This window comes from Myxocyprinus asiaticus, chromosome 38, assembly GCF_019703515.2.
Source record: "Myxocyprinus asiaticus isolate MX2 ecotype Aquarium Trade chromosome 38, UBuf_Myxa_2, whole genome shotgun sequence".
Lineage (NCBI taxonomy): Eukaryota > Metazoa > Chordata > Actinopteri > Cypriniformes > Catostomidae > Myxocyprinus > Myxocyprinus asiaticus.
Window position 1 is genome coordinate 33,721,095 of NC_059381.1, and position 22,033 is coordinate 33,743,127.

General features: G+C 39.0%; 1 protein-coding gene across 4 annotated transcripts in view; it reads left to right on the forward strand.

Moving 5' to 3' along the window:
- Positions 1-22,033, forward strand: part of LOC127429346 (gamma-aminobutyric acid receptor subunit alpha-3-like) — a 327,245-nt gene that overhangs the window by 99,804 nt on the left and 205,408 nt on the right. For all 4 annotated transcript variants that reach the window (XM_051678328.1, XM_051678324.1, XM_051678325.1 and 1 more), the window contains one exon: positions 12,757-12,878. In XM_051678328.1, the coding sequence (XP_051534288.1) occupies positions 12,757-12,878 (122 nt within the window). The remainder of the gene's footprint in view (positions 1-12,756; positions 12,879-22,033) is intronic.

The window sequence follows — 22,033 nt, forward strand, 5'->3', positions numbered from 1 at the left end:
TGTCTCTGTGTGAGTGCAAGGTTTCGGTTGAATTTCCTGCCCTGTGCTCTTCGGTCTGTCTTTGTCCGGAGCATGGTGTCTGGATCCTGACTTCCTGTCTGGTTCGGATTCAGTCTGTGTCGGGATCCGGACACTCATGCGCCATGTTGTCTGGATAATGGTAATTATGAGTAACTATGGTTTCTATAAACAAACTATGGAAAACAGTAGCCTAAATATATTTAGAAACTATAAATACTCTCTCTCTCTCTCTCTCTCTCTCTCTCTCTATATATCTCAATCTATATAATAATATTTACTTTTCTGCCAAAAACCATAGTTAACCCTATGAAGCCTGATATAAGAAATAAAAGTCAGAAAAGTCTTTACTGAAATGGAACAGTTTTTTGAACTTACAGACCAAAATAAATAAATAAACTAACATGTGATTTTTTTTATTTATTTTTATCATTGTTGATAGATCTGGCTTTTAAAGTCATTATCCTCATGAGACCCAGCAAATATTTTTTGACTTCTGTTATTTACATTTCTCTTAGCCCATTTAAAGTAAGTCTTGTAAATACAGTAGTAAATATTGGGGTATCTTAACACAGGACTTTTCAGAGATACCAAATGCTTGGGAGTTTGGCCATGACAACTTCCTCTCCTTGGTCTATATTCAGCAAATCAAATATAACATTAGTAATATAATGTGATAAAAATATATATATATATTTTTTTTTTCAAAGAACAGTTATCGTCAAATGCTTTTATTGTACCATACACTACTGTATACTGATGTTTAAAAAGCTAAATTGTCATTTAAAAAAAAAAAAAAAAATGTTTTTTAATTTTTTGTTTATTTCTTTATTGGGTCTCAGGAGGATAGCTTGTAATGTAAAATAATGAGATCTTTATAAGGAAAGAGCAGGCTGCATATATATATATATATATATATATCAGCTACCACTTTGGATATATCTTATGTCAGAATTTTCAAAGTTTTTCTTTCTTTTTTTTTTTTTCTTTTTTTTTTTTGTGGTGGGCATGAATTGAATGTAATGATGATTGAGAGATAATCCTCAAAAGTCTGTTGTATCATACACTGCCTGGCCAAAAAAAACAAAAAACATTTGGATTTAAATAAGCACTTAATAAATACTTAAGAGCCTAAGATTGGATCATTATTGCAGTAATTAATATGTTTCAGCTGGCAACAATTATTTTAATCCTAACCGATGCAGTGTGTAGCTTCTCATTTCTTAAAAAACCATGTTGGAAGACAGATCCCGTGGTCATGGAAAAGATGTTACTGTGTTTCAGAAGGGGCAAATTATTGGCCTGCATCAAGCAAAGAAAACAACTAGGGAGATTGCTGAAATCACTGGAATTGGGTTAAGAACTGTCCAACACAACGCATTATTAAAACCTGGAAGGACAGTGGTGAACCGTCAGCTTTGCGGAAGAAATGTGGTCTGAAAAAAATCTTGAATGATCGTGATCGGAGATCACTAAAACATTTGAAGTCACATCATAAAAGATTGACAGTAGAACTCATGGCTATGTTTAATAGTGAGAGTAAGAACATTTCCACACGCACGATGCAACAAGAACTTACAGGTTTGGGACTATACAGCTGTGTGGCCACAAGAAAGACACTTGTTAGTGAGGATAATCAGAAAAAAATTACTTCAATTTGCTAGGGAGCATAAAGATTGGACTGTGGAGCAATGGAAAAATGTCATGTGGTCTGATGAGTCCAGATTTACCCTATTCCAAATGATGGGCGCATCAGGGTAAGAAGGGAAGCGCATGAAGCAATGGACCTGTCATGCATAGTGCCCACTGTACAAGCCTCTGGAGGCAGTGTTATGATCTGGGGTTGCTTCAATTGGTCAGGTCGAGGCTCAGCAACGTTATGCAGCAAAAAAATGAAGTCTGCCGACTACCTGAATGTACTGAATGACCAGGTTATCCCATCAATGGATTTTAATTCCCTGACAGCACGGGCATATACCAAGATGACAATGCCAAGATTCATCGGGCTCAAATTGTGAAAGAGTGGTTCAGGAAGCATGAGGAATCATTTTCACACATGAACTAGCCATTACAGATTCCTGATCTTAACCCCACTGAAAGTCTTTGGGATGTGCTGGAGAAGACTTTACGGAGTAGTTCGGCTCTCCCATCATCAATACAAGATCTCGGCCAAAAATGAATGCAACTCTGGATGGAAATAAATGTTGTGACGTTGCATAAGGTTGTTGAAACAATGTCACACTGAATGTGTGCCGTAATCAAAGCTAAAGGTGGTCCAACGAAATATTAGAGTGAGCAACTTTTTTTTTGGATAGGCAGTTATTTGATACACACATTTCAACGTGATTTTTTTCTATAAAATAATGAATTACATTTTAAGCAAACACAAGTTGCTTTAATTCAGTAAATACTCATGTTGGTGTATCAGTAAGAATACCAATTGATATAACAATATAAACAATGTTTTACTATGATTTTACTTTATCAAAATCAGCAAAGATGTCCCAGCAAAAAGACCTGTGAATCACAATACGAAGGCGACCATTTTGGAAATTATATAACAAGGCCTGCTTCCAGAGGAGCACAGAAACTTCCACCAGGAGACAGTAGACATCTAGTACATTGTATACAATAGGTTTTTCATCATGTTGATAATGTAGAGGCTTTAGAAAGTCATCTATCAAATGTGAAATGCACAGCTTTATAGGGTTAATAGAGTATTACTATTGTCAATCCATGGTATGTTTTTTGTAAGAGTGGTGATGTGTGGATTAAAAAGCCTTCTAATTTGTGTATAAAATGTCGGGGCATTCCAATATGTTTTTAAACTAGTTAAATCACAGAGACATTTGGGTTTTTCATATGGGTTTGTAACTGAGAATTCTATGTAAATTTCAAATGGGTTTAGTGACCCACACTGCCACTATAGTTCTCGCAGAGCTGTTTAAAATGGTCTGCGCTGCACGGTGAGACTGGAATTTTTCACGAATAAACACACCTGTTCTGTGTTCACACTGCTCTGTCAGTTGGGCCGTACTGAAAATTAATCTGGGTAGTGGTTTATGCTTTTTCTTTCTGCTTTTACAGCATTTGCTGTTTGATGTTTCTATGCAATAGAAACCGGCAGTGCATAATCAAAGAGAGAGTTGGCCAACTTTGAAGTCACACCAGTGCAACCTCTAAATACATTTTGTGATTCAGACAGGAAGAATGGCTGCAAAATGTGACTATTTAGTCGCACAATGAAACCTCGACCTAGCAACATAAGAATCACATTAGGAAGTCTTCAGAAAACCCTAACAACCGGATAGCACCACGCTAAAAGCCACCCATGTTGGTTACTGTCACGTTTAATGTGTTTTTTTCATGTTTTGTGTTCATGTCATGTGATTTCCTGTTTTATAATCATGCATTTCATTTCATGTGATTTCCTGTTTTATTGTCATGTGTTTCCCTCCATGTTCATGTGTCTTGTTTTCATTGTGTTATTGTCTTGTTAACTTGTTATCAGTTCTAGTTTATCATTGGTTTAAGTTCATTAGTCTTGTTCATGTTTATAGTTCTGTCTGTTCATTGGTTGTCATGTTACCCTTTTCCATGTATTTATACCCTCATGTTTGCCATGGTCCTTGGTCAGGCATTGTTAATGTAACGTTGTTTGGATGTCAGTTGAAGTCAAGTCAAGTCAAGTCCATTTTTCTGTTCACGGTTTTTGGGATTTCACATTTATAAATAAACTGCACTTGGTTCCTTCACATCATCAGCGTCTTCATCTGCCTGTCATTGCCAGCACACGTTACAGTTACACCACCTGACTTTGATTTTGTGGGCAAAGGTTTTTCAAATTTTAATATTTTATGACTCAGAAATTCAAAACATGTTCATTATAGTAGAGGTGTATTCAAGTAATTGTTTTGTGTGAATGACATTTTTCATGTATTTTTAAATAACTTGATAGATCTGGACAAAAAAGAAAAAAAGGGGCATCACATCAGTGACCCATAGTTGAAAGTCATTTGAGTTCAACAGTGAAAGCAAGTGGCATATACTGTGTGATGCATCTCGGAAGAAAATAATCTGAAGGACTAAATTGTGATTTGTGTCGACAACGATGAAATCTGGTAGCCGGTGTAATCTTTTTTTTTCACCATTCTCTTCTATACCGGCAATCACTCCATACTTCACTTACACCCTCCCTACTTCACCGAGTCTTATCCTCCTCTGCTTGCTTTAATGGGATGTAAAATACCTTTAAAGATTCATCTTCACAGGGTTACATAAACCCGCCGGAGAGGCTGGGGAACAAATGCGAAGGAGGACTTGGAACGCAGCCTCATGAATCCTGCTAATAAACCTCTGGTTTGAGTTCACTGAACGGCCCTCTTCACATGATGAGGTGCTTCGTCAAGTACTAAGCATTCATTTACTTCACGTCAATACAGAAACATGCAATGTGGAGAAATGGCACTCAACCTGTCGCCCCAGTCAATCAAATCAGTGTCAGCTTTGTTTTACCTGTTTGGTTTCTTTCAGTTGCCTATACGTTATCTACTCTAGACACAGGCAATGGCATACATGCTCATAGAGAAGCAAACAGTGGAAACTGTCTATACGGTATTGTGTAGCTGAATACAGCAGACATGTTTCTGTTAAAGGGAATAGGCTGCATCATCCACTGTATTAATATCAATGAGTTAATATTCAAAGGGGCATCAGTGAGTGATGCTTAGGTATGAGGAGGAAATGGCGAGAGGCAGAATGGAAGTGCAATTTTTGTATGCAAGTGGTGCTCCAGAGTGTTACAAAAAAAAAAAAGCGAATCATCAACTTGCTTAAAGTGTCGTATCAATCAGGGTGGCTTGTGTTTCTTTTTTTACGGTCTCTTTTTTGATATGAATAAATAATCAGGACCCCTTAACCATGAGACACTTGGAAGATCATCCGCTTTCAAAATGTCACATCTCTAATGGGCCTGGTTAATCCCCCCACCGGCCAAATGACATGCATAGCTCTTCAGTGTTATGGCTGGTGGTTACTGGAGCAGTGGGAAAGATACAAAGGGCCCTTATCAGTCAATCAGTTGCTGTGCTTTCTGCAAAGCCTCCAACGCACTCAGGTGAGACACGTTTTTTTTACCTGCAAGGTGCCAGTTATAGATGCAGGAAAAGTAGATGTGTAAACCCCCCGAAAAATAATTAATATTGGACACAGCCTGGCCTGCTGTTGCTATGGGCTGTCGGTAGTTGTTCCACTATGTTCCGCCAAGTTGATGAGAAGGGTCTCTTTGAGTCCTGCAAGACTACTACAAGACAAGCCCATTACAAGGCATTCCCACTACAAGTTATGCCCCCTCCAAATAACCAGTGAAATCCTGAAGTCTTGGAACAGTTGGATGATTCATACACTGTGTTTGTTGTCTTTATTTGGAGTCCTGCAGCAACTCTGCACCTTCACCTATCCATAACTCTAAACCTAACCATAACCACAAAGATTACAAAAAAGAAAAGTTTGTAAAATCATTAAATATACCACAAATTAAAAGTTATTTTGAATACAATAATACTGCCATTTCACTAGGTGGCGACTGTGAGGAGAAATATGATTAAAATGAAGAGGAGAAGAAGCTTGCATTATGTTAAGCTAATAGGCTAACCAATTAGCTTGTGAGCAAACTTTAGAAAACAGAACAGAGACATGTTTATTTTACCTTTTATATCTTATTACAAACAGAAATTGTATTGAAACCTTCAAGAATACAGTAAAGAGCACTTCCACAAAATTTCACATTAAACAAATTAGTTAAGTTTACCATTTATATCTTCGGTTTAATAATATGATATGTGACATAATTTAAAAGTTATTCTTTGTGATATTTAAAGAGTTAGGAGAATATGAATCATACAGCAATTTCATAGGATTTTAAAAGTTCCAATAGAATCGCTTTATGATCCAAGGCAGGGCGTTACATGTAGCGGGTGTGTTTTGAAGTTGGTGTTGGTTGTAGTCTTGTGGAACGCAGACAGATACACATGGAAAGATGGCCTCTTGCAATAATTCAGTACAAAATATGCTAAAGTAGTTTGATGGAGACATACAGCACAAAAACTCTGTTCTTAAATACACTCGGGCACTCTAGAAAATCTGCAGTGTAGCAGCGTTATTTGCAGTAATTCTGAAAGGCATTTTGGTTGTGTTTCATTCTGATTATCTCTTTTAATGGGCTCTTCTGGATGTTTTTCAAAAGTGCAAAAAACAAATTATACATCCCAGTCTCTTTAAAGATTCATTTGTTGAGTAAAACTGCTTTGCAATGTAAAAACATTTTCCCCCGCCACAAAAAATCTTATGAAATCCCTGCTGATAAAAAAAAAAAAAAAAACAGATTCACTGGTTACCGGCATATAATGTGTTTGTGATATTGGTCCACTTGATGCTGGTGTGCTGGTGTTTTGACTAGCTTAACAAGCAAGACTTCTTGGATAAGCAGCATTACCAGAAAAAAAAAAAACTTGCTAGGGTGCGTTTTGCAAAAGCATTGTAAGCCAACTATGGTCCCAAGGTCCATCGTTTCCACCATAGTTTAATGATCTGTTGTTTTCCAAAACCAAAGTTCCAATGAACATTCACAAACAGCCTCGCAAATTTGTACGATTGCAACTACAGCTCTCCAACTGTGGTTGGAAGCATAGTTTCTTGTTAAGCCCTATTCAGATGGGATTGGTTTTCCGGACATACACTGGCGGTCAAAAGTTTGGAATAATGTACAGATTTTGCTGTTTCGGAAGGAAATTGGCATTCAACTGATCACAACGTATAGTCAGGACATTACTGATGTAAAAAACAGTACCATCACTATTTGAAAAAAGTTATTTTTGATCAAATCTAGACAGGCCCCATTTCCAGCAGCCATCACTCAAACACCTTATCCTTGAGTAATCATGCTAAATTGATAATTTGGTACTAGAAAATCACTTGCCATTATATCAAACACAGTTGAAAGCTATTTGGTTCATTAAATGAAGCTTAACATTGTCTTTGTGTTTGTTTTTGAGTTGCCACAGTATGCAATAGACTGGCATGTCTTAAGGTCAATATTAGGTCAAAAATGGCAAAAAAAACAAAAAAAACAAAAGAAACAGCTTTCTCTAGAAACTCGTCAGTCAATCATTGTTTTGAAGAATGAAGGCTATACAATGCTTGAAATTGCCAAAAAAACTGAAGATTTCATACAAAGGTGTACACTACAGTCTTCAAACACAAAGGATAACTGGCTCTAACAATGACAGAAAGAGATGTGGAAGGCCAGATGTACAACTAAACAAGAGGATAAGTACATCAGATTCTCTAGTTTGAGAAATAGACGCCTCACATGTCTTCAGCTGACAGCTTCATTGAATTCTACCTGCTCAACACCAGTTTCGTGTACAACAGTAAAGAGAAGACTCAGGGGTGCAGGCCTTATGGGAAGCATTGCAAAGAAAAAGCCACTTTTGTAACAGAAAAACAAAAAGAAAAGGTTAGAGTGGGCAAAGAAACACAGACATTGGACAACAGATAATTGGAAAAGAGTGTTATGGATCTTAATCCCATTGAGCTTTTGTGAGTGCGTGAGAAGTGCCCGACAAGACAGCCACATCTATGGCAAGTGCTACAGGAAGCTTGGGGTGAAATGTCATTGCTGTACGTGGAGGATTTTTTGATTAGAACTCTTAAGTAGTTTAAGAAGTTCTGAAAAAAATAAATAAATAAATAATTCAAATTGTAATAGTAATTTTTCACGTTATTAATGTCCTGACTATAAATTGTGATCAGTTGAATGCCACTTTGGTGAATAAAAGTACCAATTTCTTTCCATAAGAGCAAAATCTGTACATTATTACAAACTTTTGACTGCCAGTGTATGTCTATAAAGTAATTGTTACAGCAGACATCTGTAATGTTTACTGTCAATTCACTTGGGATTCACAATTTCTGTGGAAATTGCAGAGAAGGATGTGTTTTCATCATTTACGGGTTGTCATGTCTTAACTGATTACATTCGCAGTGAGTTAGGTTATTTAATATTAGCTTTATGTGTTGTTTACAGTATGTATTGGGAGTAGCTAGGCAATACTAGCTCCTGCGGAATCATTTTTACCTAACATTGCCACAAGCCTTAATCCTCTAATAAGTGGTTTGCATTTTCTTGATGTTTTCATATTGCATCTTCGGGCTCTGCGTCTCCACATGATACTACCACATGAGGAACTTTGGGTACAAGGTAAATAAAAACAGCATCCAGGAGTGCCTCTAAACTTGAAACAGTGGGAAAACACAAGGAAAACTCCTTTCTCACAGTAGATTGTGTAATATTTATACTTGTATCAATTCACATAGGATTAGTAACTTTGGGTTATTTTGATCAGGTGTTTTATATAAAGTAAAAGATGCTGTAATCTTTACCTGTGCAGGAACACGCAGTCCGTAAAAAGTATGGAAAACATACTGATATGACTGATTCACGCAGGATTTAAATCTTGAAGAAGCTGTGGTAACTATTACATTACCCCACGTCCCCAGATAAAAATGAATCTTGTCCGAATAGGGCTTTAGTTTCCATTTTTGACATCTGCCCAGACTTTTTTTCTTAACAGTATTTGTGACAGTATTTTTAAACTTTGATAATTTAACTGTTGTTTATGATTTTCTACATCCACCAAAAGCACTTGATGTTCAGTCCTTTTTAATTAAGGGGTACCTTTAGCCCTATTATACCCTTCCATGGAGTGCATTCTATATCTTTCATTCCATTGCAGTGTCAAGACTTTGACATCCATTTGATCACCGCAGAATTTATAACTCCACCCCCTGCATAACTAGCATGACTAGCTAGTTTCTTTCTTCAAGATGCATCGCACTTTGGTTAAGCAATGAGCTACATCGTTGTATGGGAAATGCACCCCTAATCAAGCAGTTTTGTTTGCTAGACCAGTTTCGAATCAGCACCAAGCACTGCAGGGGAATTGCATACATGCTGGTTAAACTGGTTGTTTCAGCAGGGATGTAGTCACATGCAGTGTGCAAGTTTGCAAGCATAATTTTGACAGACTTCTTGTTTTGCCTGCTATTTTAAGGCCTTCAAAGGTCAGCATGTATTTGGTGGAAGGTCACTTATAACACAGATTGATTTGATTGAGGACAGCACTCATTATCTTGTCAGCTTCCTATCACGCCCTTCATCATGCCACTGCATTGTTCATCAGGATATCACGGTCCCAGCCAGACACAAGTATTCTGCATATTTCAGGTAAAGGTCCAGGGGTTTCCTGCATATTCAAGACCCCATTTACAACTCATGGGATATAATTCAGCCAAATCCAAGAGCAGGGATTTCTGTAAAGCCATATTCTACTGTGTGACAGGTTTCACTAATCTGCTTGGACTTTCATTAGTTCTAACACTCCTCAACTCTCTCTTTGTTTTTCTGTCTTCCTTTCTGTTTCTCACTTCTGCTCATTCTCCTACTTATTTTGTCTTTGCTCAGACTCAGACAGCATGCCCATGAACAACCCACAGTCAGTTTACAGACAATCTAAAGTACATAACACACAAAAAAGCACTTCAAATCTGTTGGCTGGCTTTACACAACTTCAAGGAGTCTGAGTGCGCCAGTCCGCTTAGACACAAAGCAAGGAAATGGGTTGATACAATGAGCACCTATGAGGAGGAAGTTTGCAAGGTTTTTGGTATCACACCGTTGAAAGATATTTCGAGTTTTGCTTGAGGCACTTTCTAGCAAATAGACTAGATTTCCATGAGCAGAACTGTATATTCTGATTTGATGTATGAATTATGTCCATGCCCAGACAATATCTGTAGACTTTATTCGCAATCTCACTGCCCCCAGTGGCCAAAGCTGGAAGTGTTTTTTCAAAGTATGGGTATGTGTGAGCTTCAGTTTTCGGGAGAAATTTCCACAGAGTGGCTTCAAAAGCGAGTTGTATTTGTTGTTGTAAATGATGCAATACAGTCAACAGGAATGCATATTTTATCAACTATACCCCATAACCCATACCCCGACCCTAAACTTCAGTCAGGTTCCAAAATTAACACCCACCAAGTGCCAAATGTGGGTACATTTTCTATTTGGCTGGTGAATTTTGCTTTGTCATACGCCACCTTGCCAGGTGCTTTTTGGTCAGTTTGTGTCAGCTTGAAAAATAATGTAACATGTTTTGTCATCAAAGGGGTTCTGTAGGTCTGAGGTCAGGTAAGGTGCAGGTCTTTACATGGAATGGCTCTCATTAGCTAGTCCTGCTGCTCATAGAAAGTCTCAGTTAGCAGTAGGGATACCGCGCTCATGTACATGTATGTGTGGAGCCAGTGTTGTACTGACGCCGGCTGCTCTTTCGAGCTCCTTGCTCACACTCGCGCACTCTGTTTGTAGCAGATGACTGTGAGCGCTAATTCACTTCATACAGACTACATATTAATTTAATTAAATAGCAGCCGTTTGCAGTTTAATAATCACTATGAGTCACTTTTCGGGAGGTAAAAACCTCCAAATAAAAGCTCGATTTAAATGGAAAATAGTACCAAAGAAATATATCACTACTGTATAGTATAAGTGAATATTCTGAAAAATAATTCTAAATGGACTATCGGGCAATTAAATATTTCATAAATAATAAAACAATACAATTCTTTAAAAAAGCAGTTCACTTTTAAACATGCTTACAGTATTGTTTATTTGTTTCTCATGTCTGTAAAATCCACTTGTAAAATGCAGTAAATAATAATAAATACAAATAAAAAATAAAAATGGCCAGTAAGAAATCTAACTGGCTGGTAAATGTTTTCATCTACCAGCCACCTTGGCTTGTGGGCTAAAAAGTTGATTTCAGACCCTGCTCTGAATAGCGCTCACCAGTGTGTTGTAGTCAAGTCACTAGATCTTGAGTCCGATTTGAGTCCGAGTCCTCACTGTTCAAGTCCGAGTCCAAGACCAAGTCACCAATATTGTGTCTGAGTCGAGTCCAAGTCAAGTCGCCATTAACTGCATACAAGTCTGAGTTATGAGTCCTTGTCTATGTCATAAAATAAGCACAAAACAAAAAAACAAACAAAAAACAAAAAAAATAAAATCACAATTCTGTTGCCATTTTAAGTTTAATGGCACACACAGAAACACGCACATCCATCCATCCATAATGTTGTATATAGGCCTATACAATAATCAAGGAAATAAAAAAATAGATCTCACATAAATCACTTTCCACTGTAAACAACAGTTCCTTCTTGCCATTTATATGAAGTTTATTTATTTATTTTTTTTTCTCAGGTATTTTCCTCTGGTGTTATATTATCAAAATTCATTATAATTCAGGCATTGGAGCAATTCACATGATATTTCATGGATGGATGGATGTTTGTCCATTTAACAATGGGATTACTTGACTGTTTTAGCCTACATTTGTGATAAACTCACATCACACGAGCTGTTCTCCGTCACCTGTCATAAACACATGAACACACATCAACATGATCTTATGTTCCTGTTATAATTATAACTCATAATAACGATTTACGATTTTGTTCCATTTTTTTTTCACATTTTCTAAATATGTGCCGCCCCATAGATTCTGAAAAATTCTTTATGCATTCTAGACAAACTTGTGCAGGTACGTTTTCTACTGAGGTGAAATTTTTGAGAGGACTTGAGTCACAACGTGTTCTCTGTTAACGGTTTCTGTCATTTGATTTTCGCATGTCTCTTACATTGTCAGTGAGCATCAGAATATCATTCTTACAGTACAACTTTAACCATGTATTATGCACCATCGACCAAATGGTGAGTTGATTCCTCAAACTCTGGCATTCTCTCTCGCAAAACCACGTCTACAGAGGCAGAATATTTGTATGAATAAACAGAGGCAGAGTTATTTTGCGATATAATGATTTACGAGTACACGACATGTTTTGAGTGACGCACACACTCTCTGAACGAGAGCAGGGAGATTTGAGAGTGCACGTCCAGTTTTGAGTGAAAGCACTCGCGCAACCGGTACATGGCATGACATGCATGTGATCTCAAGCCATAAAAGGGCAGAACGCAAAAGTTAACGGTTGCAACGAGTCTTCTCCTCCAAGTCAGAATGCACTCGAGTCCAAGTCCGGGACGAGTCCGAGTCCTGGACTCGAGTACTACAACACTGGCACTCACATTTGTTTATGTGAACGTAATTACTTCCTGGTTCCTATTGGACCAGAACCTGTGTCTCAGAGGCTGCTCCCAAAACATGCTTTCAGTAGTGCTAGAGGTAAATGTAATCACGGTTGAAATTATGCAAAAAAGTCTGATGGGGGATGGACCATGCATGTCGATTTTCTGTGTGATCATGTTGAATTGGATGTATTGGATGTCACGGTCAGGCTTTGGTGTATGGATTGTTGCAGTTAGGTTGTTATTTCTTCCTAAGACTGGTCAGAGTGCTTCATAATGACTGCATTTCTCACCTGAGGCTGCAACTGCAACAAATGTTCAAAGAATGAAAGATCAAAGATGCTGACCAAGTTCAAACTCTCTCTTTCTCCCTCTCTATCCATCCCTCTCGTTTACTTCCACAATCTTCTTGTTCATCAGCCTTTTCTTTTTGTGTTCTTTTGCCCCAACTGTTTTTTAATTCCTCATTTGTAGGCATGTCTCTCCAAACTTCCTTATGACTCCTGAATCTCTGAACCTTGCTGTTTTCTCCACAGGGCTGTAGCCGGGCACAGAGAACCTATTCCCGATGACAGCAAAGACAACATCACCATCTTTACCCGGATCTTGGACCGCCTACTGGATGGTTATGACAACCGACTGCGTCCCGGACTAGGAGGTAGGCTAAACATGTATAAACATTCCCTTCCACATTATCCTCAGTGTCCACATCCTGGCCTTACTTTTTAACATTGATGGATTACCGTGACCTTCCTTAGGCATCAGTCTCGCTCTCTCGCTCTCAAAGTGTCTCACCTCTCAGATCATTAACCAGTTGTTTTTGGAAGAGTGAAATCACTCTTCTTCTCTCGGCACTGTAAAGCTTATCAATAGCAAAAATCTGTTACAGAATAGCGGTCTCCTGAGATAATTTATAAATCCTAAGCCAAAGAAGCCCCAGGAGGCTCATGTGCTACAGATCTCTGATTAAAATAAATAGGAAGTCTTGCCCACTGCTGTGATGTTACAACAACTGAGTGTTTGCCTAATCATCCTGAAGAAGCTGATCAGGTCCCCTGATTGCTTTAGATTCAGGCCTCATTTTGACTTATCTGCTATCTGAGGATCAGAGGTGTGGTGCCTATTGTGCACTGCCTGACAACTGCAACCATGCGGCCAATGTTTATGCCCTGAAAATTGCCAGCAACTGTGCCTTTGACGTCACATCAGTTTAAATCTCTGAAACGCAACCTGGTATCATAGAAACACATTACTAAACCTAATTTGTTTCGCTTAATGGTTTTTATGTGCCTTGTACATATTGTGGAAGATTTCGGGTGAAATGAACACTAGAGGCACTACACCGATTTTCATTCCCTTTCACACAAATCATGGGTCAAACAGCAGATTATCAGTTCATAATGACTTACGTTTTGCCCTCTTCTTCACACAATGCAATCTTGTGACATCTAAACACTTTTACTGCAGCGCATGACTTGAAAGATACATTTTAACATTTGCATTACATAACCAGCTACATTTACAAGCTTGTTCAAGTGTGATTAAATTGCATGCTAGCTCAACTGATAGAGCTCTCCCCCCCAATGTTCAAGCCAAATCTACGCCCTTGACTGTTAAGGTTAGGTTTATTAACGTTATTTAGTGTATTAACGTAATTACTACTCACATATTGCTGAAAATCAGATGCACTGTCCCGCATAACCATTCAAAGAAGTATGTGAAAGAACTCAGTTTTGGTCACAGTACTGTTGGGCATGCGCACAGCTGTAGTTCCAGCTTTTACCACTAGGGAAGACATTAGAAAAGCATAGATCGATTTTAGCAGACAAAAAATTTGACCTTCTGTCGCCGATTTTACCATGAGATCAGTTTGGTAATTTCTGCACCACTTTCTTCACCAAACAAAAATAATGTTTTAAACAGATTCCAGAAAAACTGGCATTGGCTGTACAAACAGATAGTTCCGCACCAAACTCAGGCCATTGGTCGAGCCAATAGCCGCGTTTCCACCATTAGGCCAAATGAGGGCGTGCTAGTACATGCCTGTGCCAGTTGCGTTCCCACTGTCACCTCCAGGGCTTCATTGTGCCTCCTCTGGGCTTCCTCAGGGCCAACGGCCAATGACCTTTGGCCCGCCAATTACACTTAGGCCAAAGAAGGCCATCTAGGGACTGAGGCGGGGTCAACATCAAAGGCAGATTTTCGCTGAGACAGGTCAGAGGTTTCAGCATAAAGATACAAATTTCCCAATTTTTCATATATAGCTACCATCTTATCTCAAAAGATCAACGGAGAATGGAGAATCGTCAGTACTCAGGCTGATGAAAATGTGCAATGTCAAATCGACGGTGTGTGCCAAAACGAAGACTTGATTAAGTATATTGTTGCTGAACTTGCCAAGTTGTGTATCCGGTGCAAAATGAAACAGGTTTGGGAAAAATTATAACAATTGTGGGCATGCTACAAATCTTTGTTCATTTTGAGGGCTAGCTTGTCTCCAGAGACTGATACCTCAGCTTTATCTTCCCACTTGCTTGTGAAATAAGAGTGGCGGGATGTGTGATGTTGGCACCAGAGCGGCGTATTAAGGGCGGGTTTAGGGGCAGCGCTGTGGGGCTGTTGACACAATGGTGGGAATGAAGATCGATTTTGGTCTCGCGGCTCGAGGTCCGATGCTATTGGCCCTGGTTCACACTGGCTTGATAGTGGAAAAGCAGCTAATGTTGTGTCAGGCTGGATGAGACTTTTAGGTGAAATCAACCTACTTATAGTAGACTCTGCATATTAAGCTGTGATACGAGAAATAATTTTTACAGAACATTTTCAGTTTAAATGCTGATTTCCAGAAAACTATGTACAATATTCCGTCTCCTACTGACATTTGCAGAAATGGCCCTTAGAAATCCATTAGGCCATCTCCCACTGTGTATGTTTTTTCTACTCCACAGAGATCTCACAGTGTGAATCCCTGGTGACCTCTAAAAGTACAGAGCCTAATCTGTGAGCCCAGCAGTGGGCAATCAAAATCAAGATCTGCATTTATGATGAATGGTCTAAGTCACATCGGCGCACCGGGAGCTGTAGTCTTTTGCCACGGTAGAGCTGGACTTCTATCAGCTCCACTGGCTGTGCTCATCCCAGCTTCTTTTCTCCTGCTGGCTGCTAGCCAGTCACTTCACTCAAGCTCTGTCAAATCCTTCTATTTCTAGCCTGTTTTACAAAGATGCTGATGTCCATTACACCACTCATCACATCAAAGCAGACTTTACCATGAGTTGCTAACTGGAACATGATGACTTTGTTCAGATGACTAAGCCGTGGCTAAAGAGTTAGGGGGTGTACACAAATGATGCGTTCTTGTGTAAATACTCGTACTTGGTATCAGTGTCATAATTTCATATTTCTGAGTACGAGAACATTAACATATTGATTTGGTTGCACATGCTGTATATGCAGCTTCTAAAACCATTGTAACCTCCTAAGACCCGAGCGTGACTGCTGTGTGCATTTTCCATTTACCTTTTTGATTTGTAGCACCTTATGAACAAGCCAAAAAAAATAAGAATAAATAATTAATTCTAGAGCAAATACCTAAAAATAGATGTCCACATATGTGGACAGCGAGACTTCGTAGTGAAATATTAAATAACACTTAGCTATAGAAAGTCAGATTTTTTTCATAATTTTTATTATGTTTCCAAGAGTGTTTGTTATTTATGTTTTTGAGATGTTACAGACATTACATCAGAAATTTGCATAATTAATTCTGATACAAAATAATGTCCAGCATCATCCAATCACTACCAACCATTTTAAAATAATATGTAGCATTATAAAATTCTGAATCTACATACCGATTACCATTGTCCCATGTCTGCCAAACATGTCCAAAAATCATCTGCAGCCTGAAACTGAACTTTTGGTTGGATTTCAGGATTGAATGAACCAAAAGGAAGGGGACCCGGAAGATGACCAGATGGCCAGGGAGGAGAACTGCTGTCATGAGTAGTTGCTGAGATGAGATGGGAGATGTAGGATCTATTTGCAGGCTTTTAATAAAAATGACAGTGAAACAAACAGGAACTCAAAACAACAACAAACAAGAACAGACAAAAGGAATACAAAAACTAAGGGGTATTTATACAAACAAAAGCTAATGAGGAAATGGAAAACAGGTGAGAACAATCAGAAGCAGATGGCAGTGATGAGGGCAGTGCATGATGGGTAATGTAGTCCGGGGGAAACACTTCAAAATAAGAGTCCTAGGAAACACGAGGGAGACAGACTGTGACATAACCCCCCCTTTTAAGTGACGACTCCTGGCGCCCCAAAGATGGCTGAGGAGGGCAGGAAGATACAGGTGAGGAAGGGGACCCGGAAGATGACCAGGTGGCCAGGGAGGAGACCCCAGGTAAGGCTTGGGTCCGGAAGTCTGGGGGGGCATCTCAAGGTAGAGACTGGGTCTGGGAGGCGGCCTCAGGGCCAGGACTGGGCCAGGAGGCCTGGCAGGCGGCCACAGGGCCGGGACTGGGCCAGGAGGCCTGGCAGGCGGCCACAGGGCCGGGACTGGGTCGGGAGGTGGCCACAGAGCGGGGCAGGGTCAGGAGGCCTGGAAGGCTCTGAGGGCGGAGCCATGGAAGACTCTGAGGGCGGAGCCAGGAGAGGCTTGACGAAGGCAGGTGGAGCCAGGAGAGGCTCGTGGGGCTGGGCCATGGGAGGCTCGAGGGGTGGAGCTGTGGAAGGTGGAGCCGTGGGAGGCTCGACGAGAGCTGGCAGAGACTGGGAACAGACCTCTGTGTTCATGAGCACTGGCAGTGACTGGGGAAGGACATCTGTGGTCGTGAGCACTGGCAGCGACTGGGGAAGGACCTCCGTGGTCATGAGCACTGGCAGCGACTGGGGAAGGACCTCCGTGGTCATGAGCACTGGCAGCAACTGGGGAAGGACCTCCGTGGTCATGAGCACTGGCAGCGACTGGGGAAGGACCTCCGTGGTCATGAGCACTGGCAGTGACCGGGGAACGACCTCCATGGTCGTGAGCACTGGCAGCGACTGGGGATAAGGTGTCCTTTTCCGGACAGCTGGGAATCACGGGAGCAGGCAAGGCCACAGGCATTGTCGCTGGCTCGTTGGCCGTGGCAGGCATGGGTGCAGGCTCATTGGCCATGGAAGGCTTGGAGCAAGGTGCCTTGGAAGGCTTGGCGCAAGGGGCTGTGGAAGGCTTGGTGCAAGGGGCCGTGGAAGGCTTGGCGCAAGGGGCCGAAGATGCAGGTTTTAGCCCGGGGTTCCTGCCATAATCCACTATGTAATGGGAACCGCAAAGTTCCAGAGCCTTCTCCACATATTTACAGAGGGTCCAGTGAGGATCAGCCAGAGGCATCAGTTCCTTCAGTGCACTATTCTGACCAGTCCGGAAGAAAACCACCAGAGAGCGGTCTGGATAGTGCACTAAATTTGCTAATTCTAAAAACTCATGGAAGTGATCCTCAACTGGATGGTCCCCTTGCTTTAGTAGCAGGATTCGGACAGCCGCTAGATCCACGTGGGTCAGTTCTTCTATCACGAGTTGTTGCTGAGTTGAGACAGGAGACGTAGGATCTATTTGCAGACTTTAAATAAAAATGATGACAGTGAACGAACAAACAAACAAACAAACAAACAAACAAACAAACAAACAAACAAACAAACAAGAACTCAAAACAACAACAACAAACAAGAACTGACAAAGGAATACAAAAACTAAGGGGTATTTATACAAACAAAAGCTAATGATGAAATGGAAAACAGGTGAGAACAATCAGAGGCAGATGGCAGTGATGAGGGCAGTGCATGATGGGTAATGTAGTCCGGGGGAACACTTCAAAATAAGAATCCTAGGAAACACGAGGGAAACAGACTGTGACAGCTGCATAGAAAGCTATAGGATGCTCCCTTGCTTCCTTGCTCACTATTTAGTGAATGACTTAACCTCCAGTGTGATGTCTTTCTGCGCTGGTCTCAGAACAGCTCAAAATGCACATTATTTTCATCCTATCTCCATATAAATCCTCTGAAAGCAACATTTTTCAGCTTTTGGATGAACCTATTTATTCTCAATGTGAAAATGCACAGTAAATATATAGAAATGCATTTACTAATGTTAATGAATAGAATCGTATAACAAAATTACATGAGATAACAAAATTAAACATAACAAAATGTATATTAAAATGAAGCTAAATGACCCACAGATGTGTTAGAGTTGAACGTTATTCAAAATGACTAACATGTTTTTTCTACATTTGAGGAAATATGGTGCCAGTGTCCACATATGTAGACATCATGTTTATCAGCATGCTGATGCACAAAAAATGAAAAATATGTTTTAAAGTGGCATATGAAATGAAACTAGAGACGCTACTCTTTACAAACAAACAGGTTTCAATGAAAAAACGTAAAGATATTTCTTACCAGAGGCACTTTTGTTGGCGCTGCGTCCGTAGGAGCGCTTCAAGGAAATCAATGACATGCTATTGTGTCACGTGACTCAAATGACAAATGTCTTAAATGACAGTCTTGAGTCTTGTGAACAGTATTTAGTCGGCTCTTATTCATTTAAATTATGCATTGCATATAGTGAAGCCAAAATACAATGTCCATGTGGACGCAGGGTCACATGAGGTTAAAACCATTTAAATCTAGAATTTCAGTTTTCATTTTATCGAACTTTACCTGATATTTATGTGGCTTCTCTTATGTGCCCGCGCACTGTCTCTCTCTCTCCGCGCACACTCCTGTATATGACTGAGAGATCACTTTCCCAAGCACTTGTCAGCCATCCCTGATCCAATCAAAGGAACATCGAACTCTGTCAGACTTATCGCAACAAACTCAGAACAATCGATCAATAATAAATTCCGGATTGTCCACTCCATGAATGCCCTGAACAATATGCATAAAATTACATAGTTAAAGCATGAATAATGTATGATACATGTAGCTAGGTTACTTTTAAAGGTAAGCTACACCCTGGTCAATTTTAAATACTTAAAAAACACTAATATTGGCTATTAAAGATAGAATGGCATACGTATACAAAACAAAACTTCCCCTAATAGCACATGTACATCACCCAGACATCTATTTGATTTGTGTGTTTAGGTCTTGAAGACATATTTGTTATGTTGTTTGCGCATCTGCAATATGTCTATTATATGTACGACAATAAGTATGCCTCGGTTGTCAATAAGACATTCAGCAGATGTCTCTGAGACATTTATGATTTAGAATGTTTGTAAATCTGATCTTTTTAAGATGTTTAACAGATTTTAATTAGATTGTGATGTTTTCCAGATGAAAAGGTCTAAAACAGACATCTCAGAGATGTACATGTGCTATCTGGGACTTGTATCAGTACTTGGTATCGGCCAACAACTAAAACTAGGTACTTGGTTCATGTATTGGTGTTCAAAAATTGGAATCGGTGCATCTCTATCAAATACGCAGGTTAATTTGAGCCTGATATCATGAAAATTACGTCACTGTGATTATGTCCATTTTTGCAAAGTAATATTACATGGTTCATTACAAAAATCACGGCAGTTCCTAGGGCTGTTCGATATGACTATATTTATCGTGGCGACGATATAAAGTGTCAATCGATAGAGATTTTGCCATATTGTGTATATTGCGATATTTACATTTCCATATGCGTGGAGTGGGTTTATTTGTCAGAGGGCAGGGCTTCATGTGAGACTGAAAGAATTGAAGAGACATGGGATTTCCGGCATAATTTTTTTTCTCCTGTGGCTTCCCAAGCAAATTCAATGACATTCAAAAGCTTGCATATTGGGAAGCCGACATCCGGCTGTGCTCCAGAGACAGAAGAGCGCAGAGCGGGATCACTTGCGCTACTCAATAATTTTCAGTAAAAACCCTATTTCTTTTTTTTTTTTTTTAACTTATGTATTATTTTCTTTGTTGCATTGCTTTGAGAAGATCTTGAGTTTCTTGAGGGAAGTTTATAATAATAATAATAATGGTCAACATATCAGACTGAAATGTGGCGTAATGTGAAATTTAGCTTTTTGGTAAGGCTGAGTTTTTTTATTATATTAACTTTTTACTTTGACTATATTTAAGTTTGAAATTTCCAAATATAGGCATTGCAATATGGTTATTTAATATATAAACACATTTTTATTCATTTTCAAGACAACTCTTGATATATATTGTTATTTTGGTATAAATTGATTCAAATCTTGATAGATTTTGGTCATATCGCCCACCCCTAGCAGTTCCAAGGTGAAATGTGCTCTGAGTGACACTAAAAGCAAGTTAAACGTTCTCCCAAACAGATGAGGTTTTTAAGGTTAATACTCTATAGGGTTTTAAATCAACAAAACTGACCTTCCTAACCTAAACCTTACAACTAAACCTAACCGATAGTGTCATAAAAAGCAAAAGTGACATGAAAAACGTAATTGCTGTAGCAACCATGTCATTTTTTGGGGCTTCTATGACACTTTTGGAAAAAATGTCTTGATGTCATAAGAAAGCATAGTGTAAGAAAAAGGTTGAAAATTATGTTTTTGTGACATGAAAATTTGCCATTTACTTGTGATTTGTGTGAAAAAGAATAAAAGTCATAGTTGTTGCAGTACCTCTAGAGTTCAATTCACCAGGAAAATGCAGCAATACGTACAACGAGCCAAATAAAAATCATTTTGCAAAAATGTAGATATAGTAACAAGTTTCTATGAGACAAGGTATGTAAATGCAAGGTGTACAGGTGTGGACCTAATGGTGAGTCAAATTCAAAATAGCTGTTTTGCCCTCCAAAATGAGTTAATATGCCCCCTTTGTTTACCACAAGTGCTCTATTCTTGAGTCACATTTTGGGGTAATGATCCAACTTTAGACTTGAAAAAGCACAGAAACAGTGCTTTATAGTTTTATGTTGTTTTTATGTATTTTATTTTATTTTTCCACTTTTAGCTGTTAGTGGTAGATTGTTGCACTGCTATTATAGAACCCCAGTGATCAAAGTTTAGACAGAGTTCCTCAGATTTATTTTACAGGTTTATTTTGGATGAAACAATAGCCTTAAAAGTTCAAATAATGATAATGGGTCATTCTGTGTCAACTCAATCAGAGGGTCCTGTATCAATCAGTATTGATCATTATTTTACTGGTGAAAGAAACACATAATTGATGATAAAACGAAAATATCAAACAATGTATTTTTAGACTCTCAAAAATAAAGATATTGACATTCTTGCTTTTACGTGAATAAAAACGGTACAGTTCTATTTTCAACAGAATTTGTATTTCAGACCTTTTGTTTTGTTGGACAAGAAAAAATAGCTTTATACACCATGTGACCCACATTTGGTTTTCAACCACTGGAAATGGGTAAAATTGAGCAATTTACAGATTAACCCTTTAAGTTCGGATGGGCTGGTAAAATCGTCAAAATATTAATAACTACAGTCTTGAACAACACAAAATAGGTATTGTTTGAAAGCTTTCCAATGCATGCAGGCATTATGACCAAAACTGAACAAGTGCTTTGAAATTTGCAGGCAAATCATAAGTGTTCTGTTTTGATAAAAAATGGCACTGTACATATTATTGCAATCAGTAAAAACATCAAACTCATCAAATATCCATGTGTGATATGTTGTCGGAAAGCTCTCAAAGAGTAGAATATAACCTATTTGTTTTACTCACAGACAAAAATATAGCGAGTAATAGATAAGTATATGTCTTTGATAATTATGTTGGTGTTGCTTATTTGCCGTGTTTTCACTTATAACTAAAGAAAAATAAATG